The 27,229-nt window shown below is 46.9% G+C and overlaps 1 protein-coding gene across 4 annotated transcripts; it reads right to left on the bottom strand.

Moving 5' to 3' along the window:
• Positions 1–990: 990 nt before the first annotated feature.
• Positions 991–27,204, bottom strand: Pmm2 (phosphomannomutase 2). 4 transcript variants are annotated; one of them, XM_050161758.1, is made up of 8 exons: positions 27,063–27,204; positions 22,891–23,002; positions 20,170–20,246; positions 19,350–19,441; positions 15,964–16,063; positions 15,755–15,830; positions 13,224–13,339; positions 991–2,337 (listed from the first exon to the last, which is right to left on the bottom strand). In XM_050161758.1, the coding sequence occupies exons 1-8, from the start codon at positions 27,114–27,116 to the stop codon at positions 2,236–2,238; spliced, it is 729 nt and encodes a 242-aa protein (XP_050017715.1). In that variant the 5' UTR covers positions 27,117–27,204; the 3' UTR covers positions 991–2,235. The 4 variants fall into 4 exon arrangements, with proteins under 4 accessions (XP_050017715.1, XP_050017855.1, XP_050017649.1 ...); XM_050161898.1 differs by lacking the exon at positions 991–2,337 and adding an exon at positions 2,345–4,968; XM_050161692.1 differs by lacking the exon at positions 991–2,337 and adding an exon at positions 5,021–8,373.
• Positions 27,205–27,229: the final 25 nt, after the last annotated feature.

Raw genomic sequence — 27,229 nt, 5'->3', positions numbered from 1 at the left:
CTCATATAGGTCCAGTAGCTCAGAAGGGCAACAGGAAGGCCGCCTGCCTTTGTGGGGGAGGAGTAGCAGGTTGCTGATAGGTTAATGACTGCCCAGGACGGGGTGGTTTTACCAAGGGACAGGAATTTTGATGAATGGGTGATTCTCCCAGTGGTTGGGGAAATGCCCAGCAAGCCTGTTCAGAGAGAGGCTACAGATGAGGTGAGTACAGTAAATCAGCCTCCAAGTTTCTCCAAGTTGACTGGTGTGCTGTGTAGGTGTACCTAGCCTGGGGAAAAGAGGAAGTGATTCAGTGCTGCACTGCCTAGGAAGGAACGTATTTCAAGTTGCTCCTGAGTGCCTGTCTTCCCATCCAGACGTGGTTGGGGACACCCTGTAGGGTCACGCAGCGCCCCTACATGAGAACCAAGCATTCTGGTAAACTTGTTAGCTCAGGCTTTCCTGAGGCTTCCTAAAAGTTGGTGACCTTGAGTCCTGGACAGCAGCTTGTGCAGAAGTGACACTTTCTGAGCAGCCCTAGGATGCTTAGGTGCAGCCTCTGCTTCTTGTGATGCTGTCTACCTAACTTCTTGCTTTCCTGAAGTCCTTGGCCATCCCCACTTGATAGGACAGATAAGAAACTGAGTTACAGCTGTCTGGGAGAACTACTAGTCCCTGGACAGCCACTCGCCACACTACAGGCCCTGCTCCTCCAGCAAGGCCACACGTGTGATTTTAACCACTATCATCTTACAGCCATGTGATGTCGGGAGAGCAGAGCCCCTTTATTAGGTGGGAAGTCTGAATGCAGACTGGGGGTCTGTGACAGGCACTGTAGGAACTGATAAAGCCTGGAGTCCCCCCTGAGGGCAGCATGGGACCTGCAGGTAGATGACAGCCTCTGGGCCAGCTGGGAACTACAGCAGCCAGGACAGCTAAAGGTGTTTAGTTCTCGGAGGACTGGAGAAGAAGCCATTTGACACCCAGAGTGAGAGTGACCAGATCAAGAAGTGAGGAACGATGCAGTCCCTTTAATGTGTTTCCCTGGGCAAGTGGTCACAGCACTGCTATAACATCCAAGGAGGACGCCACAGGGTGGAGGTCCTGGCACTCTCCTGTGGGGGTGGACAGAGGTAAAGGGGTCAGCAGCAGGTGCCAGTGCGGGCAGTCAAAGGTAGGGCAGTGGGAGCACATGGTGGCTGAAGGCAGGAAAGGGCAGCAGGGGCTCCCAAGAAGGAGCCGGGCTGCAGAACCGTTTACTAGGTGCTGAAAAGCGGCCTGGGAAATGTTCTTGGAAGGCTCTCCCTGAGGTTCTGGAGGAGGCCTGGGCAGTCTCCAGGAAGAGGCTGAAGGAGTGCAGCTCCTGTGGCTGTGGCCTTTGGGCTGTTCCTTGGGTAAGGACTGCAGGAGGGCTTCGCTGGGTGACAGGAGAGCAGTCCTGTTGAAATGGAGCAACCAGAGCCGGCAAGGCCAGTGGAGGTGCAAACTGTCATCACTGTCACTTGGCCAGCTATCCCTCAGGCAGGTCAAGCTGTGGTCTGTGGCTCATAGACAGGAAGCTGGCTTGAAAACAGAAACATCAGCCTTCTGGCAGAACACTGGCTTCAGTTCATGCCCCAGCCTCAGCACAGACTGGGAATGCATACTAGAAGTCTTCAGTTCTCTCCCAGGTGGGTAACTCTGGATGCCTTGTATTTTTTCCATTATCAGATCCCTCTTTTTGATGGTCAGATGAAACTGACAACTGTCAGGAAACCTTGGCTGGTGTGTTGGTGCATGTAGTCTGCATTTGTAAGGCAGAGGCCAAACACCCTGAATTCTAGGTCGGGCTGGTCTACACTGCAGGTTCTGAGGCAGCCAGAGCTACATAGTGAGATCATGTCTCAAAATAGAGCCCTTCCAAACCCACCACCACCAGAAAACCCCAAACTTATATCTTCAGTTCCACAAAGGGTAAGGGGCCAGGCCTCTGAGCTTCCTGGGTACATATTCCAGGTATGAGCCACCACACCCCACCACAGCCATTTCTGATTGCGTTCTTTCCACTCCCTTGGGGCTGGCGGTGCTAGATGGAGGTGGAGGTGCGGCCTACTGGCATGCCCAGTGAGATGACCACTAGTCCCTGTGACTGGACCATGAGAACAGCCTGGCTGCAGGTTAGGGACATATGCACGTGAGGTGAACTCCAGCTCTGGCGCTAAGTGCCCCTGACCCTGAGCGACCTTTCTTGATGGCCAGGACCCCATTCCTCTGGAGTTAAGGGAAGAGCTCCTCACAGATCCTGCGTGTGTCCTCAGGTGCTGTCACTGTGTAGCCCACAGTTCTGGGGTCTGTGAAGATCTCATGGTCATTACCACCCTGCAAAGACACAGAGAAGCAATAGGCTACAGTTTGTTCTGCTCCCTGGCGCTGCAACCCTGATGTTCCTAGCTTAGGGAGGTTTCTTCAGTTAATTTTCCCTTAGTTTCCAAGAAAGGAATGACATTTTAGTCACACCGAACAAGGAGCTTAACCTTCTCATGAACCGAGATCGAGCTCAGAACAGGTAATTATGCTCGTGAAAAGCACCAGACACCTTTGCGAGGATCTGGCAAAGGCTATGTTTTTAGTGAGAAAGAACAGCAAATGACAATCTCACAGCTATCAATTTGTCTTTGTGCCCAGATTTCTCCCGAAAGTGACAAGGAGTGTTGGTAGGACAGGTAGCCTAGAGTGGGGTTGCTCACACCCTGCAAAATGAACATGGCTGGCCAGTCTGCTCATAGCCACTGGCCACATACGGTGACTGAGCATTTGAAGTGTGGCCAGTAAGAGGGAAACAGTTAGTTGCGTTTATTCGATTTGTGTGGTATATGTATACATGTTCCTATGTGTACGCATGTATGCGTAGGGCAGAAGTTGATTGGCTATCTTTCTCCGTTCTCTCTATCTCATTTATTGAGACAGGTCTTTCACTGAACCTGGACTTCACTGATGAGTGCTAGGATCCACCTGCCTTTGCCTCTCCAGTGCTGGGATTATAAGCACACACCACTATGCCTGGCTTTTTACACAGGTGCCTGGTATCTGAAAAGTCTCTCACTTGGTGGCAAGCGTGACCATGAGCCACCTCCCCAGCTCTGAGTTTAATTATCATCACCGTCATCACCATTTCAGGAACTCAGACGACATAGCTACATCACCGTCATCACCATTTCAGGAAGTCAGACGACATAGCTACATCACCATCATCAATCACCATTTTAAACAAGTTAGGCTACATAGCCCAAGCTGGCCTCAAATTTAAGATTCCTGCTTTGATTTCCTTTAGCTAGAATTACCGACTCAAGCTACCATCAGGGATTTAATGAAATTTAAATGGCCCTCAGTGACTACTTGAGAAAAGACAGGAAGACAGAAGACAGGGTGGGGCTACAGAGTAGGCAGCAGTCTGAGGGAGCCCAATGGTAGGCAGAGATGGAGGGAGGGGTTGGCACAGGGATTCTAGAAGCCACCAACATGATGGAACTATAAGGAGAGGATCTCTCTGTAGAGTGGACCACAGGCATTTGGAAGCTGCTTTTGGTACAAAGTATCTACTCCAAACTGCAGTGGCTAAAAGCAGGGTGAATCCTTCATATCCTGTCTCAGCCCTAACTGTATGAGTGTCAGGCACCAATCCCATCTCACACGTTTCAAAACTGGAGGCAATAGAGTCGCTGTCCTAAACTGCAATCACCCAGGATTCCTGGAACAGCAAACTCTCCCAGTAGAACCCCACCCCAGAGGGCAATTATCCACCATGTGTGGCTGTGCCTGGAGCACTCCTCCTGAGGGCCAGTTTATTCCCAGCCGGAGAATTAAAACAGGCTGGATCCCACCTTCCTCCCTTGTGCAGACCTCCTCCTCTCCCAAGTCTGCCCTTTAAGCCTAAAGTGTCAGTTCCCTGGAGGTGGACTTGTGGTTACAGAGCCTGGGCTTTTGTCACAAAACTGGTTATGAATGGTTAGGGGTGGGGTGGGGGCAGAGAGAACAATTAAGAGGTTCCTGACAAAAACCACTACCTTAGAAGGAAAGAGCCAGAAGCAAAAGGCTTAGACTGGTCCTATGCCCGCTGCTACACCCACCACTGACCCACACAGCAGTCTCCATGATTCTGCTTTGATGGGCCAGGGAGCAGCACCTGTGAATGAGGACGGGAGCTGCTTGAGGAACTTGCTTTATAATGCCAGGTGTGGAAAATCAAAACTGGGCCGTCCCTAGTCCCAGGACTTGGGAGGCAGAGGCAAGCAGATCTTCATGAATTGGAGGCCAGCCTGGTCTACTGTGAGACCTTGTCTCAAAAACAAAGCCCAAGCTATACAGAGCATGGAACAGTGGGTCTGGGAACTGCAGGGTACACAGGCTGGACATGCATGGTCCTGATTCTGCTAGAACAAGCTCAGCCACCCCAAGCTCCCAGAACAAAACTATTCCCAAAGAAGAGAAGGAAGCTGTGCCTGGGAATGGGCCATCCTATCCCCAAGGCATCTGGAAATTAGCCTGTTACTATTTAAATTCTTAAAAGGCCCAAAGTCTGAGGATGGAAAGGGAGCCTGGGATTAATGAGCACTGGTTACCCTCCCAGTGCCGTCCAGTACAATGCCAGTACTGTCCAGAGCCTATGGGCTCCTTTTCACAGTGTACCCGCTGTGCAGACAGCCACCACAGCACAGACTGATTCTCTGTACACTTTAGCCTGCACTCTCATTGCACTGACTCCAGAGTAAATTTTACTATGGGCTTTTAGGTGAGGCAGGCACAGAAGTGAAATGGACTGTTCTCAAATGGAGCAGCTGCTCAGAGGTCAGGGAATCTGACAACAAAACACGCCTGCCCACAGGCGGTGGTGGCAGTGCATGCCTTTAATCCCAGCACTCAGGAGGCAGAGGTGGGTGGATCCCTGTGAGTTTGAGTTCAGTCTGGTGTACAAAGTGAATTCCAGGACAGCCAAAGTGATATACAGCAACTCTGTCTCAAAAAAAAAAAAAAAAAAAAAATATCAGCCAACCAATCAAACAAACAAAAGGCTTGCTGTAGACAGGGCCCAGGCTAGAGTCCTGAGGTTTTGAATGTAAACCTAAGGTGAGCCCCAGTTCTCCCAATCTAGAACTAGTATGTGGGGTGCAACATGGGCTGGGCTGCAGGCCCTGGAATGAAGGTCAGGTCTGTCTGTGGATGGCTTGAAACTTGACCACTGTTCCATTTCTCTAGTCAGTGGAGCAGGAGACAGCTGAGCCAGCCTTGGCATGACCATATATCCAGGAAACACTGATTCTGTGACCCCCAAGAAGTCAACTGCATACCAGAGATCAAAGCCTGTGCTTCTCTGAACAGAAGAAGCAAAGCCCAGACAGTGGTGAGGGGATGCTTCCACCCTGAAGAACCAGTCTCAAGATGAGTAGCCCATGCACTCTGGTGTTCAGGAAGGCAGGTAGACAGGCAGGGACCCAGGAAAGCCCTGAGCTAGTCTGAGGACCTCTAACCTGGTTAAAAACCCTGTTAGTTCAGGAAGCAGACAATGGAGAGCATGGGCTTACCCAGGTTCCCTTGGTAAAGGACTTCTGAAAGAACTGGGTGGAGAGAACACACTGTATGCTATCCCTGGCCCTCAAGGGCAGGACTCAGTCCAGGATGGCAGGTGCCCAGTTCTCACCCAAAGCATGGCTGAGGACAGTAGTGTGACTTCTGAATGCACACCCTGTCTAGGAAGGTGCCGGTGGCCAGGTAACCCTCTCTAGGGTTTTCTAACAAGCCTACCTCTCAATCTGTCACAGCTAACCTTTCTGCAACACTCTTAGAAGGCTAGAGGCTGAGCTGGGCTGTGAGCAGGCTCTGTAAAAAGATGCACTCCTTGGGGCTGGGGACGGTTTAGCAGTTAAGAAAACTGCTACTCTTCCCAGGGATCTAGGTTTGACTCCTAGCACCCACATGGTGGCTCATGGCTGCCTGTAAAACCAGTTTCAGGGGGACCTGACATCCTTTTCTGACTTCCACAGGCAACAGGCATGCAAGTGTACAGATTCAACACGTAGGCAAAACACTGATAAAAAAAAAAAAAAAAAAAAAAAAAAAAAAAAAAGAGTGGTTCCAGGATAGGCTCCAAAACCACAGAGAAACCCTGTCTCGAAACAAACAAACAAACAAACAAACAAACAAACAAACAAAAAAGAGTAATCCCAGACTACTTAAATTAGTCAAGCCCTGAGAGCTCCCAAGGCCTTGTTTCATCCTCACATGGTTCCTTTAGAAGGGGAACTCTTGCCCATCGGGGTTGTCAGAGAAAACAGGTTTGTGAGTCTCACTGCTGTGGCAAGTGGAGGGGTCATTTCCGGTCTGGGTGATTTACCATCACCCCTTGACCACCCTGAGCTGGTTTTCAAGGCAGATGTGCTCCTCAGACTGTGGGAGGGTGAAATGCTGCACACCGAATGGGAGGGCCCTTGGCAGGCTACAGCAGGGAGGAACGGTGTGGGGCTGGGTACAGGGAGCAAGTTCACTGAATGTGCAGCTCAGGCTGGATCCTGGAGGTATGTGAAGACCAGATCCTCTGCTTTCTTCACAATCAGACTAGTACTGAGCCAGTTCTGTCCTCTGGGAGACTTGGAGGAAAATATCGAAAAGAATCACATCTTGGAGGCAACCCCCCCGTTCCCCTGTACCCCCCCCCCAAGCAGTGACTGCTGTAACTTTTGTCTTTCAGACCCCTTTATGCACTTATGAGCTGACATGGAGAGAGATGACTTTTCCATCATTAGTAAAAACCACAGCACAATATTCTACTGTTCTGCTCCTTGCTAACACAACACTCCACAGACGGATGCATGGGGGGGGGGGGGCTGACTGCCATAATGAATAGACAGCACCTTAAGTGCCAGTCCAGCCCCCAGCCCCACATCCTGGTGTGCTCCATGGACTCACAGCTAGGTTACTCAGGACAGGAACACACAGGCAAATGCAAGGGTGGCTAATATTCCTTACTCACAAGAATGTTTGCAAATGCCTTCAACCAGAATGCTGCCCACAAGAAGCCTTTGAGATGTAGCCCTCCGTCCTGAGCAACTGAGTGCCCATTTGTTTCCCTTGGGGAGCCACTGAAATCAGGGGTGTGACTTTATTTCGGCTGGGTCGGCTGGCCTTTGGGGCCGAGGAACATTTTGGGAAGGCAGAACCTAATTTTTCACTCTGTTCTGACAGAGGCCACCCCTGTGTCCCAGCAGACCCTGATGGCAGAGGCTGTGCTGCCGCAGCAGGGAAGCTCCAAGGCAATTCTGTCCCTTTGGGCAGGAAATGCTTTTCATTGACAAAGCTCAGCTGAAAACCAGCAAAACCACGGAAGAAAAGCTTGCTGGGTTTGTGTGTGAGATGAGGAATTTGAGACAGGATCCCATTATGTAGCTCCAGGGCGACCTCAAACATGTAATCCTCTTGCCTCTGCCACTCAAGTATCAGGATTATAGGAATATACCACCACACCTGGTTCGATTTAAAATAATAAATGAAAAATGTAAATGAAGTCATGGCAGTGCAAGAGTTAAGTGGAGCAGCAAGCCCTCCGGCTACAACATGGTGCTCTGCTCTGCTCAGCAGTCACAGCAAGGCTCTGGACAGCACAGCCTCCCACACCACAGGGCTGGGGTCGGGTCGGGTCATTTCCAGAGAAGTCTTTTGTGGTAACATTTTGGAGAATGGCTGTGCTGTGCTGCTATTTTAACCTCAGGCCAAGGCTGCTTTGCTTCAGACCTGGCTGACTTGGAGCAATGGTCACGGTGGCCTTGGACTAGGACTATTACCTGGTCAGAGCTCTGCTACTGGGAAAAACTCCACACGTTTAAGCAGGCACAGACATTTATCTGGAGGCTGATCCCCAGCAACTCATAAGGTCCAATTCAGATAACCAGTTGCCCAAAGAAACAAACCCACACAGCTGTCCTACCTGATAAGACCTAAAGTACCAGGGCACTGTGACACTGCCGCACTGTCTCCCACTTAGAAGGCCTCTGCAGTCTCCCTGCCGTCCTGCCTGCTGTGGCTACACTGTAACATGCCTAATAAACTCTGCTTCTACCCTCTCTGGTGAATGGACTCATGGCTATGTATCACTGGCCTAGCATGCTGTCCTGCCACAGCATGTAGTAGTGGGCGTTAACAGATCTCTTTCCCTTCTGTAAGCAATGGGAGCCAGGATGCTGGAGGTGCAGCTCAGTAGAGTGCTTGCCTGACACACACACAGAACCCTGAGTGTGACTGCTAGCACTGCATAAACTGGGCGTGCTGGTGCAAGTCTGGAGCATTGGGAGTTGGAAGCAGGAGGGTCAGGAGTTCAAGGTCATCTTTGGCAACGCAGGGAATCTGAGGCCAGCTTGGGCTGAACATCTGTTTCAGAAACAATGAAATAAAAAGCAAATTAACAAACAAAAACAAATGGCACCAACCTAGGCCCAATGACACAGGCCTGTAACTCAGCTTCTTTGGAGGTTAAGGCAGGATGATTAGTCGTGAAAGGCCAACTTGGACTTTAAAGTGAGTTCAAGGCCAAAATGGCAACTTAATAAATCCCTACCTCAAAGTAAGAATAAACGGGCTGGGCAAGTAGCTTAGTGGTAGAGTTCTTACCTAGCATGTGTGAGGCCCTGGGCTCAATTCGCAATACTGAAAAGGGGTGAGTGGACACCAAGTCAGACAAAAGAAGCTTCCAGATATTCTTTAGATCCACAGCATAATTTCATTAGCTTAATTTTTTTTTTTTCGAGACAGGGTTTCTCTGTGGCTTTGGAGCCTGTCCTGGCACTAGCTCTGCAGACCAGGCTGGTCTCGAACTCACAAAGATCTGCCTGCCTCTGCCTCCCAAGTGCTAGGATTAAAGGCATGCGCCACCACAGCCCGGCCATTAGCTTAATTTTTAAGAAGACTTTAAGTCAGGTGATGGTGGCACACACCTTTCATCCTAGCACTCGGGAGGCAGAGGCAGTGAATCTCTGTGAGTTCAAGGCTAGCCTTGTCTACAAGAGCTAGTTCCAGGTCAGTTTCACAGAGAAACCCTGTCTCAAGGAAAACAACATCATCAACAACAACAACAACAACAAAAAGACCGCAAGTCTGATGTTACTCTTTCACGGTCTACAGTCAAAGTGTTATGTATCCCATGAAACTGACAAAGGGATCTGATCATAAACCATCATTAAGAAGGGTAAGGACAGATTCAACGCAATGCCCATCAAAATCCTTCAAAGACCTCGAAAGAACGGTACTCAACTTCGTATGGAAAAGCAAAAAACCCAGGATAGCCAAACAATCCTTTTTTACAATAAGAGAACTTCTGGAGGCATCACAATCCCTGACTTCAAACTCTACTACAGAGCTACAGTACTGAAAACAGCCTGTTATTGGCATAAGAACAGACAGGAGGACCAATGGAACCAAACAGAAGACCTGAATATCAATCCACACATCTTCGAACACCTGATCTTTGATAAAGAAGCAAAAGATATCAAATGGAAAAAAGAAAGCATATTTAACAAGTGGTGCTGGCATAACTGGATATCAACATGTAGAAGAATGAAAACAGACCCATATCTATCACCATGCACAAAACTCAAGTCCAAATGGATCAAAGACCTCAACATAAAGCCAGCCACACTGAGCCTTATAGAAGAGAATGTATTGGCACAGGGAACCATTTCCTAAATATAACTCCAGCAGTACAGACACTGAGAGAAACAATTAATAAATGGGACATCCTGAAACTGAAAAGCTTCTGTAAAGCAAGACATGGTTAACAAGACAAAACGACAGCCTATAAAATGGGAAAAGACCTTCACTCATCCCACACAGACAGAGGTCTGATCTCCAAAATATACAAAGAACTCAAGAAACTGGACACCAAAAGATCACATAATACAATAAAAAAAAATGGAGTAGAGACCTAAACAGAGAACTCTCAACAGAGGAATCTAAAATGGCTGAAAGACACTTAAGGAAATGTCCAACATCCTTAGTCATCAGAGAAATGCAAATCAAAACAACTCTGAGATTCCATCTTACACCTGTAAGAATAGCCAAGATCAAAAACACTGATGACAACTTATGCTGGAGAGGATGTGGGGAAAAGGGAACACTTCTGCATTGCTGGTGGGAATGCAAGCTGGTACAACAACCCCTTTGGATGTCAGTGTGGCGATTTCTCAGAAAATTAGGAAACAACCTTCCTCAAGACTTAGTAATACCACTTTTAGGTATATATCCAAAGGATGCTCAATCGTGCCACAATGACATGTGCTCAACCACGTTCATAGCACCATTGTTTGTCGTAGCCAGAACCTGGAAACAACCTAAAAGACCCTCAACCAAAGAATGGATAAGGGAAATGTGGTACATTTACACAATGGAGTACTACACAGCAGAAAAAAAATGACAGCTTAAATTTCACAAGAAAATGGATGGAGCTAGGAAACATTATTTTGAGTGAGGTAACCCAGACTCAGAAAGACAATTATCACATGTACTCACTCACAGGTGGTTTTTAAACATAAAGCAAAGAAAGCCAGCCTATAAACAACAATCCCAGAGAACTTAGACAACAATGTAGACACTAAGAGAGACTTACATAGATCTAATCTTCATGGGAAGCAGAAAGTAGAAAAAGACAAGATCTCCTGAGTAAATTGGGAGCATGGGGCCTTGGGGGAGGGGTGAAGGGGGGAGGAGAGGCAGGAAGGGGAGCAGAGAAAAATGTAGAGCTCAATAAATACCAATTTAAAAAAAGGGTAAGGAACCAAAATAAAACAAATTAAAAAAAATAAAACCCAAACGGGCATGGTGGCACACACCTTTAATCCCAGCACTCGGGAGGCAGAGGAAGGAGGATCTCTGGGTTTGAGGTCAGCCTGGACTACATATTGAGTTCCCTGACAGCCAGGGCTACACAGAGAAACCCTGTCCTGAAAAACCAAAACAGCCAGAAATGGTGGTTCACACCTGTAATCCCAGCACTAGAAGCTGAGGCAGGAGGATTACCATGAGTTAGAAACCAGCTTTCACCACCAAGAGACAAAAATACGGAAATATAAACTCAAGGCTAGCTTCTACACTGTTTCTCCTTGAGGATGTGGCATCAGATTCCCCCACTGGAGACAGTCCATGGTACTAGAATGCTCTCTTATCTCAAGAGCAGACTTCTTCCCAGGACTGGATCTGAATTCTTTTAGATCTATACTCATCAGTGTGATTACTGGATCATATGAGGTTCTATTTTTAGCTTTTCTTCTTTTATTTATTTAACAGCTATTCATATTGACTGCATCATCTACTGTTCTGAGGTAAAGGGGCACTGATTTCTACCTTCTTTTGTGTGTCTGTTAGTAATGGCCAGTCTAGGGGGAGGAATGTGGCTCTCACTGTGGCCTGAACTTTCATTCTTATGATCTATGATTACAGGTATCAACTCCACTGTGTGTCTTACTTGGTGCAGTCAGCCTTCAAATATGTTAAATCGGTTTTTTAAAAATTATTTTCTTTGTATGGGTGTTTTGCCTGCATGTATGTCTGTGTACCAGAGTGTGCCTGGTACACAGCGGCCAGACAGAACAGGGCATTAGATCCTTATGCAACTGGAGTTTATATGGATTGCGGGCCACCATGTGGTGCTGGGTTTTGAACCTGGGTCTTTGGAAGAGCAGCCAGTGTTCCTTCCACTGAGTCATGTCTTCTGCCCCTTAAATCAGGTTCTTACTTTGCTGCTGAACTGCAGGAGTCTCTGATGTATTTTGGATGGACAGACATGGTTTGTGTTTTCTCACACTTCATAGGCTGCCTTTTTTGGGTTTTGTTTTTTGAGAGAAGAGTCTCTGTGTATCTCTGGCTGGCCTGGAACTCACTGTGTAGACCAGCTTTGCCTTGAGCAAACAGATCCACCTGCTGCTGCCTCCCAAGTGCTAAGATTGAAAGTATGCGCCACCACCCCCAGCCACAAGCTGTCCTTTCCTCTTGAGGTTTCTTTGCTGTGCAGCGGCAGTATTTGTCAGGTCCAGGCCTGCTTGTTCACACGGCTTCCTGTGCTGGTGCTTTCGGGTTAGCCCAAGACAAGTATCCAGAGGCTGCTTCCTGTCTTTTTTTTTTTTTTTTTCTAGGAGATGTGCATTGTCAGGCTCACAGATAAACAACCAAACACAGTGAAGCCGCAGTCCCCGTGCAGAGAGGCGGTACTTGCTGACAATGGAAGGATAAACAGCATACTCACACAGTGCAGGATTATCCACCCTTAACAGAGGAAATCTGCTTGCCTCTGCCTCCCCTGTGCTGGGACTAGAGGTGTGCACCACCACTGCCTGGCAGCAAAGGAAATTCTTATTGCTGTTTGTAAGGACGGACCTGGAGGATGTTACACTAAGTGAAATAATTCACTGTCACCAGGGACCCTGCTGGAGGTAGACCTCTGACAGGGCCGGTCTTGACAGAGCAGCCATCAAAGGGACCAGCGCTCCATAGCATTTACGATACCTTACTGGCTTCAGAATGTAATGCTTGAGAGCCAGAATCTCTATAGCAGAAGGGTGGGAAGCAGAAGGGCATAGTAAGTAAGAGACCCAAGCCCAATCATAGGCAGTGAGCAGCTGGTACTGAGGCTCCTCTTAGGCCTTGGATGGTGGTAGCAGATACTCGTCCAAGGAGAGCCTCACAATTATGCCAAATGTCTCTGAGGAAATGGCTTCTTTGTGCCCCTCTCTGGCACTGGCTCTTCCTGTGTGACACCCTAGGCAGGTCCTCCCTCCAGTGATCCCTGACCAACTGAGGACAGACTCAGGTACTTGCACATCTCTCATGTTTATGAGAAGACTCTATCATGCAATCTACAGTGAACATGGTAGCAGTCATAAAGCAAGACAATAAAGCCACAATGGTGAAGGCATTGTTTGCTTATTTTGTTTTTTCTATACAGGGTCTTGTGGCTGGCCTTGAACTCAGAGATCTGCCTGCCTCTGGGGTGTTAGCATTGAAATGCAGAGGTTCGACAACAGGTGATCTGAGAGCAGCCTTAAGTGGGAAGTACTTAATTCAAGAGGCAGACTGAAAATGACCTATAGTCTTTGCTTCCACCGGGTCAGGGCCTCAGAGCTCTAAGGGAAGGGAGGCTAGAAGGTCCAGCAGGTAGAGTGTGAGATGGCAAAACAGCCTATTGGAACGTTCCCTCTCAGAGTCCAAACTGCACAAGAGACTTTCCTACTTACCGGCATAGTCTTGTCTCCAAAGAAATAAATGGTCTTGTAACCATCATGTTCTAGGTGTCTCAGGCAATACCGCTTGTCCCACCCATCAGGAAAGACGTCAAAGCTGATTTGGCCCCCTGCAGGATGGGAAGGGGACACACCAAGAAGGTGAGGCTAAGGAGGGCCTAGGAGGGTTGGGAATGGGGCTCAACAGTTAGAGGGCTTGCCTAGCAGGTCTGGGCTGAGTACAACCCCAGCACAGCCTAGATGAGAGGAGGGAGGGTAACACCCTTAAGAAGAAGATAATGCAGCTTGCTTTTTTATCTATCTATCTACTTATATTTTGATATATTTATTCACCACTTAATGCTACTTATGGACAGGTTCTTTGCTGTTTTTCCCAGAATTATTTCATCTGGGTCTAAGCGATCATCTCTCTTTGTGCTTCTTCAGGGAAGAGACTTACAAGTTTAAATAAGGCAGGCTTAAGTAAAAACCTAATAAGGGCTTCCCTTATGCAATGGAACCATCTGGCATTTAATATACCCTGAGTCAGGCATGCAAGTGCATACATGCCATCCCCACATTCAGGAACCTGAGACAGGAGGCTTATGGTGAGTTCAAGGTCAGTCTGGGCTTCATGTGAATTCTAGGCAAGTCTGGACTACAGAGGAAAAACCTAGCTAAGCCAAACCACCATCAGTGGAAAATCTAAAAGCAGGCTGTATGAGCTCATCCTGGAGACAATAGGCTCATTAAATAAAAGATAACTTATAGGTAGGTACCCCCTAAAATCATCCATCGTGCCGTCCATCTGTTTGTCCACCCATCTATCCATGTGTATGGGTGTTTTACCTGCATGTATGTCTGAGGAAACCCTGGTGTCAGAAACCCTGGAACTGGAGTTATAGATGACTGTGAGCTGTCATACTGATGCTGCAAATTGAACACATGTCTTCTTGAAGAGCAGTTACTACTCTTAGCTGCTGAGCTAGTTCTCCAGCCGCTACGTGGGTACTTTTCAAGCAGAAAAAAAAAAAAAAAAAAAAAAAAAAAATCAACCCACCAAGGGGGCGGGGAAACAAACTGCAAAACATTTTCAAAGTTATTAGAAAGGCATTCAGTTAACAGTTCAGGAATTATTAAAAAATCTTCCTGATTGTGTCTGACACGTGGTTCCTTTGCAAGGCCATGTGCTGGCAGAGCTAGAGGGCTTTAAGTCCAGACTGATAGTGTGGCCAGGAGAAGTGGACATGTTTGAAGCATTTAATAGGAAAAGATATACTAGACAGACAGCTCAGTGGTTAAAAGTGACTGCTGTCAAGACCTGAATTCAGTCCCTTGGGGTCCACGTGGTAGGAGAGAACCAACTCTTCACAGCTGCCCTAGGACCTGCACACATGTGTTGTAGCCTGTATGCCCCACCCCCAATAAACTGAAAATGTAATAATAAAACATAACACGTATCTGCTACCAAGTGATGACAGAAGTCAGGTTAAGTTTCTGTACCACTGGCTCAATGACAGTCAGCACAGGCTTTGTGAGCCTGAACAACTCTCTGTTGCTTTCTGAGTCTGATTCTTTTTTTTTTTTTAATATTTATTTATTTATTAATTTATTATGTATACAATATTCTTTCTGTGTGTATGTCTGCAGGCCAGAAGAGGGCGCCAGACCTCATTACAGATGGCTGTGAGCCACCATGTGGTTGCCGGGAATTGAACTCAGGACCTTTGGAAGAGCAGGCAATGCTCTTAACCACTGAGCCATCTCTCCAGCCCCCTGAGCCTGATTCTTGCTCTGTAAAAGCCACCCACTAATTTCTGTGATTCCTTAATAGTGACACACTACAGGATTTCAAGACATCTTAGTCTACTTCATCTGAGAGGCTCACTGTCCAACACTCCTGGAGTTCAGCAAGACTTCTCTTCCATACAGAGGTGTGAAACTTTTACTGTTCACACAGCAAGATACAGCTCTTCTGTGTAAGAGAGAAGAGCAGGCAGAAAAAGTCCTGCTGGGTGCAGAGGTAGAACCAGACCCAACAGCATGGAACCACTTCCTGGCTTGGGGGTATCCTGCTGTGGTTGCTTGTCTACAGTCTGCCTGTGTAACTGTGGTAGAACAGTAAAAAGTCTACACCAGGATTAGCATGTTGCTTGCTGGGAGGTGGTGGCCTCACGCCTTTATTCCCAGCACTGGGGAGGCTGAAGCAGGTGGAGCTTTGTGAGTCTGAGGCCAGTTTGATCTACAGAGTGAGTTCAGGACAGCCAGGGCTATATAGAGAAACCCAGTCTGTAGCTCCAGTTCCAGGGCATCCACATCCTCTTCTGGCCTCCTTGGACAGTGGACGTGCCCATGGTACTGACACATACATGCAGGCAAAACATTCAAACATAAAGTCTTGAGAGAGAGTAATAAGTAAAAGTTTACAGTTTGCAGAGGAAGACTGGAAGCTCTTTCTAACCCCGCATCACCTTGTGAACAGGGCACCGCAGCAGCCCACCACACGCTCTAGCACACAGGGACCAGAGCCTGGGGATGCACCGTACCTATGGAGAATGTGAGGCCTTTCCCTGCAAATTCCTTCCTCAGGTCCTCTACGAATTTCTGTCGTATATTTTCTTTCTGAGAGATACAAAAAGACACCAATTGTCCATTACATCACAGTGCAGAAGCATTTTAAATACTGCCCACAGGCTACACGGTTGGGCTTTTCTTCTCAGACCTGGCCGTTGTCCAAGTGTGCCCGAGAACTTACTTTATCAAGTTCGTAGAACTCAATTCGTTCTTCTTGGCTGCAGCTTCTCCCAATAGGGGACACGTTCAACATGCCATTTCGGAATTCAATGAAAGTTCCCCTGGGCAGGAACAGCATCAAAATACAAAATACCTTATTTACTCGGGCAACATTACATTCTAGAAGCAGGAGTATGTGACCCAGGTGTCTCATGGGTTGTACACCTTGGAAGCTTTGAGTCACATAGTATGACAAACTCAAAATGTGGCTAACTCAGATTGAGATGGATGGAGACTTAGCATGGAAAAGGAATGGAGTCATCTTTGCAGATTTTTATGTGTGTGTGCATGTGAATGTGTGTGAAAGCACTAGAAGTCAGAGGTCTCCAGCGGTGTCTTCACTGACTGCTCTCCACCTTATCATCTCTCACTGAGTCTGGAGCTCCCCAATTCAGCCTACAGTGTCTGCTCAGTGAGCCCCAGGGACTGGAAGCATGCTCTACCAGGGGGCTAGAGAGCAAACTCGGGTACTCAGGCTTGAGCAGAAAGTTTTTTACTGGCTGACCTACTTTCCCAGCTTTATTTCTTTTTTGAGCAAAGCAAATGGAGATGTAGTAAATAACAAAATCAAGAACTCCCAAGAGGGAGAAGGACCCCACGGGAGGAATAGTCCACACCCCACTTTCTGAGACAGGGTCTTATGTAGCCCAAGCTGTCCTTGAACACGCCATGTTGCAGATGATACATGGGATTACAGGCTTGAGGAACCATGTCTCACTAGTTATAATATTTCACAGACTATTTAATAAAGTGATGTTTGGATATACGGGGTTAAGCAGGGTGTGCTATTAAAACAATTACCCTGTGGCTCACTGTTTCTACTGCAACTGATCAGGATGTCTCCTGTGCTAAAGGCTGGGAAAGGACCCCAGCATAAGGGCACTTGCTCCTTCTGCAGTCTCATCTGTGTTGTTAGTGAGCTCTTGAGGAGAGTGATGTCATTAAGGGAGGACCCAGACAGGTTCTGAGACTATGGTTCACAGAGGAAACTATTTATTCAGAGGCAGACTGCTTATTCAGGCTTGATGTGACCACAGAAAATAAAACATGCCAACGGTTTCAGATATTCCAGGGAAGATACCTAGAAACTTTTTTAAATCGTGTTTTTAGTTTTAGACTCAGAATATATATTTAAATTTCTGTTTTTAGAGACAGCATTTCTTTGTGTAACAGTGCCCTGGATGTCCTAGAAGTTGCTTTGTAGATCAGGCTGGCCTTGAACTCATAGAAATGCCTGGCTCTGCCTCCAGAAAGCTGGGTTTAAAGGCTAACATTTTTACAAATTTATTTTGTGAGGGGCAGGTCAGAGAGGCATGCGTGGGAGTCAGGTCTTTTCTCTCTGCCATGTGGGCCCAGGCATGGGTGTCCTGCTCCAAAACTCTGCTTCAGTCCTCTGAGACAGTCTCTTCACGAGCCAGACCAGATGGTGGGCCAGCAAGTCCCAGTGGTCCTGTCTGTCCTCCACAGTGCTCAGATTATATGTGCACACGTGACTACGGCTGACTTCTGTGAGGTCTGGGGATTTGAACATGGCTCTTCATGTTTGCGCAGCAAGCACTCCTCCTCAGTGAGTCTAGAACCCTCTAACCCCATAAAGTAATTTTCTTTAAGCTATGCAGGCCAAACACATTTGGTTTTGTCTATCTACCCTGGAGACCTCCTGAGACTTACAGATTGTAGGCTTCTGATGCCTTTTAAAATTGTGTGTGTGTTGTATGCATGTGTACATAATGCATGTGTGCACACTAGTGTTTGACATGGTTTTCACCACTGCTCTCCAGCTTATCTTCTAAGACAGTCTTTCCTTGGAGCCAGACCTCACTGCCTGACCAGACTCCCAGGAGACTTTGTCTCCGCCCCTCATGGCTAGAGTTTCAGACATGACAATACTCAGTTTTTACGTGGGTACTGGGGATCTGAACATTGGCCCTCGTGCTGCTGTGACAGGTACTTTAGCTATAGCAAACTCCCAAGACCCTTTTGTTCTTTTTTTTTAAATTTTTTAAAACATATTTATTTACTTATTATGTATATAATATTCTGTCTGTGTGTATGGCTGCAGGCCAGAAGAGGGCACCAGACCCCATTACAGATGGCTGTGAGCCACCATGTGGTTGCTGGGAATTGAACTCAGGACCTTTAGAAGGGCAGGCAATGCTCTTAGCCTCTGAGCCACCTCTCTAGCCCCCTTTTGTTCTTTTTAAAGATTTATTTATTATGTGTACAGTATTCTGCCTGCATGTATGCTTGCACACCAGAAGAGGGCACCAGACCCCATTACAGATGGTTGTGAGCCCCCACGTGGTTGCTGAGAATTGAACTCAGGACCTATGGAAGAGCAGCCAGTGCTCTCTCTTTTTTTCTTTTTAAAATTTATTTAATTTTATTTTATGTTCATTGGTGTGAAGGTGTTAGATCACCTGGAACTGGAGTTACAGACAGTTGTGAGCTGTTATGTAGGTGCTGGGAAATTGAACCCATGTCTTCTGGAAGAGCAGTCAGTGTTTTTAACCCCTGAGCCATCTCTCCAGCTCCCAAGACCATTTTCTGAGATAAGGTCTTACTCTGTAGCCCAAGCAGACAAGAAACTCACTATGGAGTCTAAAACACACAGCAATTCTCCTGCCTCAGCTTCCTACATACTGGCTGACAGCTGACTCATCACACCTGCCCCACCCCATTTTGTTCAAAAGAGGGTCTGTGTAGCCCTGGCTGTCCTGAAACTTCTCTGTAGACCAGACTGGCCTCCAACTCAGAGATCCACCTGCCTCTGCCCTTGAGTGCTGGGATTAAAGGCGTGAGTGCACCACTATACCTGTCCCCCCCCCCCCCCCTTAATCATCTAGCTATAACTTCCAAGATGGCCCTCAACTTGTGATCCTCCTGCCTCAGCCCCTCTAGCACTGAGATTATAGGCAGATGCCACCACATCAGGCTCCGTGCTCTTTACATGCTATTTCACAGGAACTCTCCTGACAGCCCAGAGCTGGCACAGGTTTCAGTGTCTGGTCTGTACAGCACTCCATCACACGGGTGGGCACCCTTTTTACAACCATCTTCATGTGGTTGGCTATATAAACTATTTCCAAGTAGTTTTACTAAGTGCTGGGTTCTGGTCATGAATCCACCTAAAGAGTCCACGGCTCAGCTGGACAGTGGTGGCGCACGCCTTTTAACCCCAGCACTCGGGAAGCAGAGGCAGGTGGATCTCGTGAGTTCCAGGTCAGCCTGGTCTACAAGAGTGAGTACCAGGACAGGCTCCAAAGCTACAGAGAAACCTGTCTTGAAAAATAAAGAGTCCACTACTCCATACCTTAGAAGAGCCTCCTTTGTTAAGAGCGAACCCACCTTTTCTTAGGGAGTTTAATTTTTGCAATGTAGCTCAGACAGTAGTTGATCAGGTCTTGGATCACTGCCTCCCCCAGATGACCTTGAATACTCTAGGTAAACAAAGCATGAGTTATTTGATATAATAGGAAGTACTTTCAAAATGGCTTCACGGCAAACCCAGATCTGACAATACTGCCAGAAGTCACAGGCTGACTCAGCCGGGACAGTGACATACCCTGCTGTCCTTTCACCGCTTTCTCTTTTCTAGTGGTGGAAAACATCAGGCAAAGCACAGACCCCTCGGTCAGAAGCACCTTTTGCTTCATTACTCAAGGATTCGTGTTCATTCTCTTTCACACTTTCCGGATGGGCCAGAGAGCTTCCTGCAATTGCTCTAAGTATTAAGTACAGCTTCTCTTCCATAGCCCCTGGCTGAATGTGCTCTAGCTTTAGCTATTGTAATAGAAACACTGAACTCAAGCAGCTTTAAAAGCCCATTATAAAGATGCAGTCACTATCTGGAACAAGCAACAGCTGTGTGGGGCAAAATTCAAACTTGACAAAGAATACAGTGTGAAGATTCCCTCCCTCCCACCGAGCTCCAGCACGTGCCCGGAGGCATTCAATCATTATCACATGTAATGTGTCGTTCTATGCCCCTTTTCTTTATTGTTTTTATAAATTTTGAGACACTGTCTCATGAAGCTGCCCAGGTTGATCTTGAACTCACTTTGTAGCTCAGGGAGCCCCTGAACTTTTGACCTTCCTGCCCCAGACGTGTTGATTTACACAACATGTTAGTAGTTATACAGAACGGGCTGCATACTTAAAAACTTACCTGTTTACACAAAAGTTTCCCATCTTTGTATGCTACCAGGCCATTCTCTGGAAACACATAATCGTATTTCTCAACCACTACAACCAAAACAAGATAAAAACTGAGGATGCATTGAATAGAAAGAAACTTGTCTTTCTCTTTCTTCCTCAACGCCTTCCCGCAAGGCACCTGCCGGCTGTGCCAACCTTCTCATCAAGAGGTTGAACTTCGACAGCAGCTTAAGTCTAGGCGATCACAGACCCTGCCTCCAGCCTGCCAGTGTGTAAAGTAAGATGCTGGTCCCTGCCGCCTTCCAACCCTGTCATGAACCAGCAGGAAACAAGGGACAAAGAGGACGGCCACCCTCAGCTCTCAGGCTTTCCAGATCAGGTTTGACAGGCTCAATTTAAAAATAAAAATTATTTTGTGTGTATGTATGCACTTGGGCATGTACACACCATGGTGTGTGTGTGTGTGTAGGTCAGAAGACAACTTGTGGGGTTGCTTCTCAACTTCTCTGTGGGTTTAGTACTGAACCTGAGTTAACAAGTACCTTTACAATTTCCCCAACCTCAAAATAATGTTTTTATAAAAATTTTAAAAAGCTGTTTTAAAAAGATGATTCTTATACTCATTTAGACTTGAAGACTAATACATAACCCACAAAAGGTCTGCCTGCCTCTGCTTCCCAAGTGCTGGAACTAAAGGCATGTGTTACTATGCCCACCTGTTTGTTTTTGAGACAGGACCTCATGTAGTCCAGGTTGGCCTTGAACTCATTATATAGTCCAGCATCACCTCCAGCTCACAGCAAGTCTCCTGAGTGCAAAGACTACGGGTATGTCCACTACACCTGCTGAGGCTGATGCAAGGTGAGCTTTTAGCTGCCTTCTAGTATAAGTGTTTTGACTCTCGCTTGTTACAACTCTCAAACACCTAGCTCTGGTACTGTGATACAAAACCTCTCAGAGTACGCTGTAAGTACATTCTGAAGGTAGGGATGGTGATCAACCCCTGTGATGGGATTCTTCTGGGCTACATATGACTTGTTACTAATAGCATTTCTAAAGAGAGTACCTCCAGGAAGATGAAGTAAACGTGTCCTACAGACTGCAGAACTGACTCTTCCAGTATCTGATATGACCCAGACTTGTACTTTCAGATAGACATGCCGAATTCCAAACCATGGCAACATGATGCCCAGGACACACTGGACAATGTTTGCAGACAGCCTGAGTTATCAAACTGTGTGTGGGTGCCTGTGTGCATGCACTCTACTGCCTACTAGTGGTCAGAGATGGTACTAGGCATACTACAATGAACTAAACTGCCCAATATGTCCTTAGTACTAACATAACCCTAGGACAACAGTGTGCTTTTGTCTATTTTAAACTCATGTTGGTTTGAAAGAAAAAAAGGAAGGAAGGAAGGAAGGAAGGAAGGAAGGAAGGAAGGAAGGAAGGAAGGAAGGAAGGAAGGAGAGAAAGAGGAAAGAAGGGAAGGAGGGAGGGAGGGTGAGCGAGCAAGCTGGGCAACGGGAATTCCAGCACTTGGGAAGAGGAAAGAGGCGAATCTCTGTTGAGTTCGAGGCCAGCCTGGTCTGCAGAGAGAGTTCCAGGACAGCCAGGACTACACAGAAAAACCCTATCTCAATAAAAAAAAAAACAAACAAACAAAAAAATTATTTGATATATATTAGTATTTTGCCTTCATGGACACACGTGCACCTCATGGGACTGGAATTACAGACAATTGTGACCTGCCATTGGGCCTGGGAACTGAACCTGAGTCCTCCATAAAAGCAGCAAGTGCTCTTAACTGCTGCTAAGCCATCTCTCCAGCCCCGCCTGACTGCAAACTCGTGACTCCCCTGTCTCAGCCTCCCAAGTGTTTGGTTCACAGGAGAGCATAACACACTACAACAGAGAGAGAACTATTCATTCATGGATCTCTCTACTCACTGCTTCTCAGAGGCCGGCTACCCCAGAAACCCTGGGAAAAAAGACAAGTAAGACACTGTCTGGAAGACAACAAAGACTGAGTTTACATCAGAGTGCTCATCAGCAGAGCTGGGCACCACAATTTTGGTGGGATACTTGCTAAAATATATGTCCAGGTGTTAGAGACCTGCTGTTCCACCATCACCAGGAAAGAAGCCAAGAGACTCTCCAGCTGGGTGTGGTGATCGATGCCTTCACTCCAGCACTAAGGAGGTGGAGACAGGATGACAAGGTGAGTCTGAGTCCAGTCTGGGCTACAGAGTGAGACCCTATCACAAAGGCTCTCTATCTTCCCAGTCCTGTGCTGGAGACCCTGGTGATGTGGGGAGCCTAGTGACTCTCATGATGAGGGAACCCTGGAACACACTCCATTAGGGCTACAGGGACAAGGTACTGAGACGAGAGGGATATAAATTTGAGCCGACAGCACAGCCAAGAGCTGGGGCCTGGTCTGAAGTGAGAGCAGTGAGGACATGAAATACTAGAGGGAGAAAAGGTCCCACAAGTGAGACCTTCAAGGTGAGTCTAACTGGAAACCTGAGTCAAGGATTCTATTAAAGATCACAGAACTTACTTTTATAGGGTTAAAGCAAAGGCCAAATAAGGGTAGAGAAAATGTTTTCCCAGAGAAGGTGGAAAGTGTGCTACATGAGTGATGGTGGCTTGGGACTGCAGCGGACACTGGGCGGCAGGTCTCAGTATCATCAGAAGTTAATCCTGCTAGAATGGAATTAGCACTTACCATCACTTCCCAGTTGCTCTTGCACTTTCTCAAAATCTGACCCACCTACCACTCCAATTTTGGTCTTCTGCCTCAATTTTTGTAGAAAGCCATCCATGTCTTTTGTAATTTTCTACATGTCAGGAAGGAAAACAGGACGATTCTGAGTGATAATAATCAGATGAACTGCAAACTAATTTAGCTCTGATTTTTACACTAGGTCTGTAGAAAAACTTAATATTTAGTTATATCTATTCCCACTTGTTTAGTCACACACATACACACACACAGTTGGCAACAACTTGCTTTTTCCATTTTATGTTGTGGTGACCTTTTAATAAGACATAGCTCTAGCTTATTCCTTTTTGTCTGTTTTGTTCAAATGTATCTCTGTGCTGCATCCATACAGTGCCTGAGGAGGGCAGAGATCACCTAGAACCAGAGTTGCAGATGGTTGTGAGTCACTATGTGGATGCTGGATCCTTTGGAAGAGTCGTCAGTACTCTTAATCATGGCACCATCCCTTCAGTCCAATCTTCTGTTGTTTAAGGTTTTTTTTAATACTACATGCGTATGATTTAATACGTCAGAAGTGGGTATAGTGTCACAAGTCTGTGATACAACACTTGGGAAGTGGAGGCAGGAGGATCAGGAGTTCAAGGTCAGCTTTGGCTACACAGCTGGATCTACTGTCTTTTAACAGATACAAAAACAAACTACAAAGAGGTGAGGTAGCATGATGATCGTGGTCTAGAAAGTTATTAAGCAAGAGGAAATGCAAAATTATTATGATGAAATGTCAGCTGCTTTTAACCAAATTGACAGGGATATGGGTTCTCTGTTCACTATTTCTGTCAATGATCTCTGTGTGAGTTTTCAGGATGCCAGAACTGGAAAATGATGGAGGCTTATGTCCTTTTTTCTTTTTTTGAAAGCTTTTCTCAAGTCCTACTGTTTAGGGATGGAATGACATGTGGAAGAAAACACCCAGGAAGACAAACTTCTACACAAACAGGGAAATGTGCAGACGTCTGGATTCCATGCTAACTAGACTGAACCCAGGCAGGTCATATCATGTCACAAGAACTGCGATAAAAGATAACTTGTTCTTCCTCTTCCAGACCACACTGTGATTAGTGACGTTTAAGAATACACAAGGATGGAAGCAGGAAAGGCTGATGATAACAGATCTGTGCTAAAATATTTTAATCACAGTACCCAGCTCTTTCAAATTAGTTTTGTTTTATTGCTACAATTGCTTATGATCATTGCAAGCATATTGTTCCAAATGCGTGAAAGGGAATACACTCTGGATCACCTACCTGGCTTCTCTGCTATTTTATACTTCATGCTTACCTAGCCCCATTTACCCGGGAAACAGAAGCACTTTCTCAATATCTAGTACCTGGAGTGGCTCCACCCTAGCAGTGAAAGGAAATGACAAACTGGACAGCTAACAGTGCCCGAGACCCAGGGACTTTCACCATCACAGCTGCTATGAGAAGCTGAGGCAGTCAGGACTTCACTGGTTTCAGTTTTCTTACGTTTGAATGGTAGTAGCTAGTAGGGCAGTGGTGCGCACCTTTAATCCCAATACTTGGAGGCAGAGGCAGGTGGATCTACAGAGCGAGTTCCAGGACAGGCGTGGCTACACAGAGAAACCCTGTCTCAGGGGATGGGGTGGTAGTAGTAATTGTCCCGCCCAGGAGGAAAGGTAGTGGAAGACTGCAGGTTCAACACCGTACAAAGGCTTAGGAATGGAGACTCCTGACCACTACTGCTCCTGGACCAGACTGAACAATGGTTTGTCTCTATAATTTTTATTATGTATGTACATGCATGTACATGTGCCACAATGTACAAGGGGAGGTTAGAAGACAACTTGCGGGTGTTAGTTCTCTCCTTCCACCATGTGGGTTCCAGGAATTGAACTCAGTCAGGTCCCAAGGCTTAGGGGTAAATGAATCTACCCATTGAGCCATCTCAGTGGCCTCTGTAATAAATTAGAACATAGCTACTCAAGTTTACATATGGTCTGTGGCTGCTTTTGCACTAAAGTTGAGTAGCTACTACAGGCCATGTTTTACAGAGACAAAAGTACTTAATATATAGCCCTTTACAAAATATGGATTCTGCTTCCTGTTCTAGACTACTATTGGCTTTTGTTGTTTTGAGACAAGTTCCCCAGGTTTGCCTCAAACTCATTATTTAGCCCAGGCTGGCTCTGAACCATCAAATTCTCCTGCAGAGATTAAAACCCTATGCCACCTGTCCACCTTTCTATTGAATTAACTCATAAATGTGTATTGAGCAATGAAGCTGAGCTAGAAAGGGCTCTGGAGAACGTGTGGTTTAATGCCATCCCTAGATCAAACTGTGGCTCAGAAAAGTAGAATGAGGTAGAAAGGGGTTGGATGGTAGTTTTTCTGAAATTAAGGATGTATTTAAAAACTTTATGAAAACCTATTATTTTGTAAAGCATATGTGTATACACAATATCGTTTCAGAAGACAAGAGTTATTAAAAAAAAATCCAGGGCCAGGTGGAGGTTTTGACCAGAGAGACCTGAGACCCCAAAACAATACAGGCTTTTGCCAATGCTCTTGGTTGCCTACCCTAACTAGATGTTAAGTCCCATATTGCTGAAGGCACAGCACTCTTTGGTTACAAGACAGAGAAATCAGGCTGGAACTGACACAGATGGCTTTGGCAGTGTTGGAAGGTGCTATGCAAACCACCGCGGGGAGAAAAGTCATGAATGGTATTTCCCAGTCATGCTACAGCACTGACATGCTAAGCAATGCATGCTTACCTGTGCAACGGTGGCATGCTTGTTACACAGGTAACCAGATCACTTTCTGACTGGGTGTGAGACCTGCCCCACAGGAGGGAATTAATGCCTGTGACAGTAAACTTAGTCAAAAGCCATGACTTAGGAGCTCATAGGCCCTATGGAAGGACCTACTACTGTTGTTTTGCTAAATGGACATCTTGTTAAACTGCCTTCTAAATATTTATGTTTACACCCATAGATTAATGCTGCTCTCAACCTTGGGAAGCAAAGTTTCTTTTTGTAGTGGGCATTAAAGCAGACTTATATCTGGTCAAAGTGGTAAGAGTAAGTACCCTAAATGGGACATCTTATTAATCCTGCCAAGGCTCAGGGAGTTGAAAGAATGTAAGACCCAGAGGATGAGGCATCTTGAGAAACGCTGTCTCCTGGACGTTTTACAGCCGTTGTCCTCAAGAATTCCCAGCTTCCTCGGTTGCCTACACAAGATTAAGTCAGCTAACTTTCCAGCACGGGTGGTGGCTGTAGGGTATCTTGCCTGAGCCTATGTAGATAACTACACAGGTCCGTGCATATGTGTGTGTGTAACACTAAGTCAACTTCGTGGGCTATTAAAAAAAAAAAAACCATGGAAATGGAAGAGGGATTTGGGGCAGGTATCCTCAATAGGGAACACAGAGAAGTTGGGGGTGAATCTGACCGAGATACACTGTACATATGTAATTGCCAATATATCTAAGGTTACACACACTTAACAAGGGCTTCCGGAACACACCCTATGAAATCTGAAAGAGGTGGAGTAGACGTGGCGACATCTAAGCTATCTGTGCCCAGCCTCAAGTCTGAATTACTCCTGCTCAATCACCACGTTGTGCAAAGGAGGTTGATCACAACAACCAGATCTGTAAGCGGGAAAGAAGTTCCACTGGACCTTGTATTGCTCTCTAGCAGACGGTCTGGGACCCATCGCTGCAGGGGCTGCTGGGAGCGGCTCACCTTTGAGGCTTCATCTGGGCTCGGCACTGTCACGAATTTCTGTCATCCTCACCAATACCCCATGCAACAGGCAATACACCCGTTTAAAGTGGCTTCAGGGGCTCCGAGAGAGTGATTTGCTCAAGGTCAGAGAGCTGAAAGCCTGCCTTTGATACACTAGACAACACAGCCAAAGGTGACACAGCAGGTCGAGGGCCTAAGCTGGTCACCAATCCCCAGGCCCCCAAAGAAATTCAGACCCGAACTTTCCGACTCTGAACGTTTCCTGCTGGAAGTTTTTTTGGCCCCCTCTTCCTCCGCACCCCGCTCAGGACCCGCGTCTCCGGGTTCCCGGGCGGTCGTCACCGCGGTCTGGGCGCTGCACGGGCTCCACTCCACGGCCGCGAGCCTCCCGGGCGCCGCCTACCTGCCGCGGGGCAGTCAGGGTCCCATCCACGTCGAAGAGGCAGAGAGCGGCCATGGCTCCAGTCAGAAGACTCGTTGGCACCCGGAACTGCACCCGGAACTTCCGGGTCCACACCGAGGCCCGTAGCCCAAGGCACGACGGGAAGAGGAGAATTCCCTAAATGACTC

Source organism: Alexandromys fortis, unplaced genomic scaffold, assembly GCF_014885135.2.
Source record: "Alexandromys fortis isolate MF-2015 unplaced genomic scaffold, M_Fortis_MF-2015_v1.1 scaffold_29, whole genome shotgun sequence".
NCBI lineage: Eukaryota > Metazoa > Chordata > Mammalia > Rodentia > Cricetidae > Alexandromys > Alexandromys fortis.
The sequence above is the reverse complement of the archived record's forward strand: the minus strand, read 5'-3'. Positions and strand labels throughout refer to the sequence as shown.

Excerpts from the sequence above, each read along its gene's own strand:
- Pmm2 (XM_050161692.1), bottom strand. The coding sequence starts at position 27,116 with ATGGCCGCTCTCTGCCTCTTCGACGTGGATGGGACCCTGACTGCCCCG. Across the intron at positions 16,064-19,349 it reads ATTAAACTCCCTAAGAAAAG|GGGAACTTTCATTGAATTCC; the intron begins GTGGGTTCGCTC and ends GTTCCTGCCCAG. Across the intron at positions 15,831-15,963 it reads AGTTCTACGAACTTGATAAA|AAAGAAAATATACGACAGAA; the intron begins GTAAGTTCTCGG and ends TGTATCTCTCAG.